Source organism: Pocillopora damicornis, chromosome 13 (genome assembly GCF_964200805.1).
Source record: "Pocillopora damicornis chromosome 13, jaPocDami1.2, whole genome shotgun sequence".
Lineage (NCBI taxonomy): Eukaryota > Metazoa > Cnidaria > Anthozoa > Scleractinia > Pocilloporidae > Pocillopora > Pocillopora damicornis.
In genome coordinates, this window is record NC_142682.1 from 856,501 (window position 1) to 862,500 (window position 6,000).

Below are 6,000 nucleotides of genomic sequence, written 5' to 3' on the forward strand. Positions count from 1 at the left end.
CAGCCCTATACTCATTATTCATATAGTATTTGTTTGGAGGAAAGAAAGGCGAAAACGATTGATTGTCTTCAGGGCTAGGCTACATTTAACAACATTAAGACGCCATACAGAATATTTCCCATTCATTTTCAATTGGGACCAGTGTTAAGATTTCTTCTGAACAGGTGTGCCAAAAGAGATTCCAAAATATCTGGTTTGGCAAAAAAAAGTTACTCCAACAACTCAACAGGGTCCATTGCACACTTTTCATAATATCATAAACCAACTCTGCATACATCACAACAGCCAATCAGAGATAACTAAAACATTTTCGGGAGCCAATGAGAACTAAGCGTGAAAATTTACCTCTCTCCTGAGGTACAGAAAAATGAAATTGATCAAGATGTGCTTGGTGTTAGTTTTGCATCTGATTAGTTAAAAGGGTGCTGCAAGTTTCCTTGACCAATCACAAAGAAGAGTAGGACAAAACTAGATGCAAACCTTGTCAACTTTAGAAATTCTTCAAATATAACAGACCTCTTGTTTTTACTAAAGAACATATCAAAAGAATCTATTAAGTACCAAAAACGTCACATTTATTTGCTTTCAGCATTCAAGAAATAATCCTCATGCTGTGGACACCAAAATACTTGATAATTTGTTCCTCATTTATTTACAAGCCGTATACTAGAGGAAAAATTAAATTAACCCCTTAACTCCCAGAAGTGCGACCTCTCCCTGAGATATCCACACATCCCCCTACAAACAAGTAATGAGATTACTCAAACCTATTAGGAGGTAGTTATCTTGATCTAACACCAAATTCTTGTAACTAATTTAAGAAGAAATGTGTGGCAGCTAGAGGGTAGAGTTTTCAGTCAGATATTGAGAGTTAAAGGGTTAAAATCCAAATGTACCCTTCACCTTATCATGCCCTGACAATACCAACATCGAAATAATATAATGATACCAAAGTTTTCTTAAAGTAATACCTGAACCATATCAACAGAATTAAAATAAAATTAAAAAACCTAACTAAAAGTTGCAGGTTGACCAGGGCTTAAAGGTTTAGTTAAGAACTTTCCAGCTCAATTTAAAATGATCTTGTTATCTAAGTATTATATTAATTGAGATTATCAGTGAAGGTATAAAAATGACAAGCTGCATTTAATTCTGAATGTTTATACTCTATGACACAACTAAGTTCCTCTAGTTAAAAGCGTTTGGACAAACACTGTAGGGAATTTATGCCTTTGAAAATGACTCATCACAAATCCTCACACAGAGTCCAACTTAACACTGGGTTATCACAAAATTACTCAATATCACAAGAATAATTTACTCAACAAAAAGCATTCCTAAAATAAATTATAACATACATTTCCAGCAAAAAAGTACATTTCTACCATCATTTTCTTAATTAAGAAAGAAAGTTAAAAATCTTTCCTACTCTGAGTAGATTTCTTCATGTTGGTAGTTTTCACTTTTAGTTAGTAAAATAATGTTGGTTTTGGCATTCCCCTATTTAAGTATCAACTTGTCCACAACTGTGCCCAGAAACACACAAAAAAAGTCAGTTACTGAGCTGTAGATTTTTCTTATGTTAAATTGGCCTTTGTGATTGAGCCTTGAAACCAATAATTGTTGTCTCTCCCTTGCAAATATATCTATCTCTATCACTCCTTAGATTTAAATAACCAATTACCCACACAGTTTCTTCTACATTCATTTTCATTTTTGCTCCGTGAAACTGGCTTTCAATCAAAGATCATCCTCTAGTTGATAATCTAAGTTCTTCTTCTCACATTCCTGCTTTAAAATGTATCGATACTGCGAGGAGAAATTCTTTAATGGTCACTAGTAAGAGCAAAAGCACTCCAAGTATATCAACGACAATAATAATAATAAAAACAATTATGTTGATAATAACAGTTTTCTACAGCTACTAATAGATAAAAATAACTAAACAATGGAAGATTTTTGTGCAATCCAAAGGGAATGACCACTCCTTTTTCTTTCGTTTTGTAAAATGTTTTCTGGAGTTATATACAAACAATACAGAGCCACCCATTTGTTACCAGCTATCATGACACAAACAATCTGATGTGAAAAAAGAATTTTTTGTTACAACACAGCAACTACCTGGAAACATGAACGAAACAATCTGATGTATTATGAATGAAAAAAAATCTTAATCACTTCTATTACCTACTACCAAAAAGGGATACAAAAAAAAAGCAGAAGATTAAAGTAAAAATTTTGGATTTCATCTAGGAAAAATTGTGTCTGAAACCCAGCTACCTTGAAAATAGAAAAGAAAAGAAAAACACCTCTGTTGATAGCATTTTGATCATTCCTGATTGCAAAGGAGGTGATGCAATGATTTTCATCCCAAACAGTAGTAGCCACAAATACTTCTGATTTTTGCACAGTTAAAGGAAACTTTTCTTTTCATGTAACCATTCTATCGATGGGATGGTGTCACTTAATATACACGCAATATCTACATGTACCCCTGACATACACAATCTTCAATACAACAATTCTAATTGATGATAACTGATTTGATAAACCTTTAACTCCCAGAAGTGATTAACATGTTACACACACTTCTCCCTACAATATCCATACATTAACCAGCACACAGGTAACAAGAATACTAAAACTTATCAGTTAGAAGTTTTTGTCTTGATCTGACACCAAGTTCTTTTAACTAATTTACCAGGAAATGTGTAGGATCCAAAAGAGAGAATTAACAATCAGATCTTGGGAATTAAAGGGTTAGGCTCTTAGATCAAGGTATTTCAACCAAATTTGAAGTTGAACTTGATGAATCTCTTTCCCAGTTCACCTCTGCACTAACACGAAGCACACGGCCAGATTCAGAAACACTGGAGCTTTCTGTAAAACACAGGAAAAAAAACATCTCAGTTATTTCTCTAAGTTAGTGAACTACTGTTCAAGAAGGCCCTAAAATGCAATCTCCTACCATTTTTTGAACTCACACAATGGTCACTGACAGTAAAATTTTTAAAAAAATTCAGAAATTCCAACACATGAAAGTCATTCACCAATAATGTTCAAACCATTTGCTCTTCCAGGGGTTTAGTCAGCAAAATATCTGTCTCTATTCCTACCTGAACCATCAGAACTAGGCCTCCTCTCACTAACAGAAGGTTCAATCTCATTCATAACCACACCAGGATTGTCAGCAGCAGTACGATGGTCCTCATCAGGGAGTTCTGATGTACCAACTTCTACAGCTAATGTGCGACTTTCCTCAACACTGGACTGGGAAATATAAAAAAAAATCCACCATTGGTCCAGAACACTAGTGAGAGTACCATAAGCCTAAAATTGCATAAGGTTTTGTATTTTTGCTGTAAAACTAAAAAGGAAAAAGAATTTAAAGAAAGCAACAGAACTTTAAAGTCTGTAATACATGATTCAACAGAAATGTGTCATCTTCAGTTAATTAATGTACAAAGCATTGGAAGTTGAATTATATAGTACTGGTTGGTAGAAAAATGCTAATTATGATAAATGGTGACTACAAGAAAAGAGGTAAGGCATGAAAGTGTGAGAGTTAAAAGGATAGCTTTAGATTTACATGGTGTAATTGTTGATTCAAGGATCATTGTTCTCTTTGAATACGAATGGCCTCTTTTATCTTGAGTTGAAAACCGGTAAAGGTGTGATCCAAAACATGGAAGCTATCTGCTGAACACAAAGTGCAACAATGTGCAGAATCTTGCAGATGCTTGAAAATGTGAGAGGCCCTGTCACTGATTAAGTGCTCTCTGACATGTGTGGAAAAATGCCGGCACATTTCACCAACATAACAGGCATTACAGCCAGCACATACAAACTTATAACCCACATGTGAATGGAGCCCATCAGGGACAGGGTCTTTCACACCGAAAAAAAAAAGAAAGAAATTGAACACTGGAAATAGTTCTGGAGTGCAATTTTGCTAGGAAAAATAAGCAACTCTTAATTGTGCAATAAAGCTGATGGTATAGAGAAGTGCGCAAGGTTTCCTTCACATTCTCTAATTGGGTACTTTCAAGAAGGACTAAAGATGAACATAGAATGTACAAAACAGTTGTAGCTGATAGTAATTATGTATCGGCCTATCAAACAAATAGAAAAGAAACATTAAAATAAATGACTAGTGCTCCTCCTGCATCAAGTGTGAAAGCATTTGCAAATTTTTTCCAACACTTACCAGCCCCAATTCCTTCAAGATGTTGAGCTTGCACATTGGACAAGTTCTGTGCTCAACCAACCATGGGTCGATACACAACTTATGGAACTCATGCCTATAGAGAAAGAGGAGCTGTGAGTGAAAAAAGTTTAGAACCCAAGGTAGGGTTGTCTAAAGACTTTGAGTAACTTATTATATATAAATATATAACATACACCAATATGCAATGGTTTTAATTAAAACTGATGAAAAGGAGCTTTAGAATAAAACTTAATGTTTGCTTCTAATTTTTTCAGAAAGAGTAAAACTCAAACTCACAACAGTCTGAAAATTTGTCTCAATACTTACTCATTCTTATGTCCTTTTTTTTTTCTTAAGGGAAGTTTTAGTCTATTTGATTACTTTAAAGTGACTCAATTGAGCCAGCAGCTGACCTAAAAATTTCCAATTAAGCTTTAGCAACACATCCAACAAAGTTTTAGCACAACAAAATACTAGTGATCATTCAAGGGCTTAGGTCTTTACACTGAAGTCTCTATATGCATCCTGTTCAGTAGCAGCCAAGCATACCATTTCTTGAAAGTGTTACTTACTGGCAAGGCAGAATACGAACAACATCGCCAGCTTTGTAACCATCCAAACACACTGCACAGTTATCAGACTCATCATCTTCAGTCTACAATGCAGAAAACAACCATAGATGGCAAATGAAATACTTCACTTGAAGGCAAAGAGTTAAACATGCATACTTTGAAGTTACAGTCTTAACATTTTTTCCCTCCAATATCATTCAGTTATTTAAATTTGTGCTTATTACAATGACACCTAAATGTAGTTGATTTGTAAAGTTGTTCCTATGTTAAGATCAGAGGTCCTGTAAAGAATTTGTTTTTTCTTATTACTGGCTAAACTATTGGCTAATATACTAAAGGCAAGTACAAATTTGTTATAAAAAAGCCTCCTGTAAGAAACACAATAACAACCCTCTTGATTTCACCTCGGCAGCAGACTGCCCATCTAATTGGGAGACAGACTACCTCATGATGATCAATATGACTAATGCAATTTTTTTATGAATAGACCATCAAAACAAGGTCTTCCTTTTATAATATGTGGAAATTCCTTCACACATACCTTTTTGCTGACAGTGCGTGTTGGAAGTTTAGCTATAGCCTTTTTGGCAGCAGAAGTTAACCGTTTCTGTTGGAGGAGGAACAGGGGATTAATCAACTTCCTCAATGAGGGGCAAGTAACCACAAATATTCCAGGTTAATATTCAAGATTTAAGTCTAATCCAGTAAGTAATCATTACAAGTGTTTTAAAAGTTACACAATCACAACATATTTTCATAAGTTGCCAAATATCTTTTTGTGGAAACTGCCTCCTATAGGAGGTAAAGCCACATGTGTTGTTGAGATGAGTGAGTTGGTGTAGCAATAGAATTCCATCATGACCCAATTTTGACCTGATGTTCTTTTCCTTGAAGAGAAAGCATTTTATTGCTTAAATCAGTAAATTACGTAGATGCAAAGATATAATATTTTCAGTTCTTGCCATGACACTACAAATGACAATAAACATCTTGAAATAATGTCACAGTGGCATCCACAGATGCATAATTTAAATCAAAACTTTTTCTTGCAGAAATATCTAAACAGATGTGATCTACACATCATGGAAGCTTTGTTTGTTGAAAAGAGAGCATTTCAATGCTGAATCAGCAACTTGTGCCGAAAAAGCCACTAAATTTGTGAAGCAAGCAAGCTGTAAATTACAATATCTTAAGATGCTGAATGACTGAATATCCTAAAAT

The 6,000-nt window shown here is 34.5% G+C and overlaps 1 protein-coding gene across 1 annotated transcript in view; it reads right to left on the reverse strand.

The window, feature by feature from the left end:
- Positions 1–553: 553 nt before the first annotated feature.
- The window catches only part of LOC113681285 (RING finger protein 150), an 11,070-nt gene continuing 5,623 nt past the window's right edge, over positions 554–6,000 (reverse strand). Inside the window, exons 2-6 of the mRNA XM_027198365.2 lie at positions 5,321–5,386; positions 4,780–4,862; positions 4,208–4,301; positions 3,117–3,270; positions 554–2,880 (exon numbers count right to left, since the gene is read on the reverse strand). Coding sequence (XP_027054166.2) covers positions 2,774–2,880; positions 3,117–3,270; positions 4,208–4,301; positions 4,780–4,862; positions 5,321–5,386 — 504 coding nt within the window. The 3' untranslated portion in view covers positions 554–2,773. The remainder of the gene's footprint in view (positions 2,881–3,116; positions 3,271–4,207; positions 4,302–4,779; positions 4,863–5,320; positions 5,387–6,000) is intronic.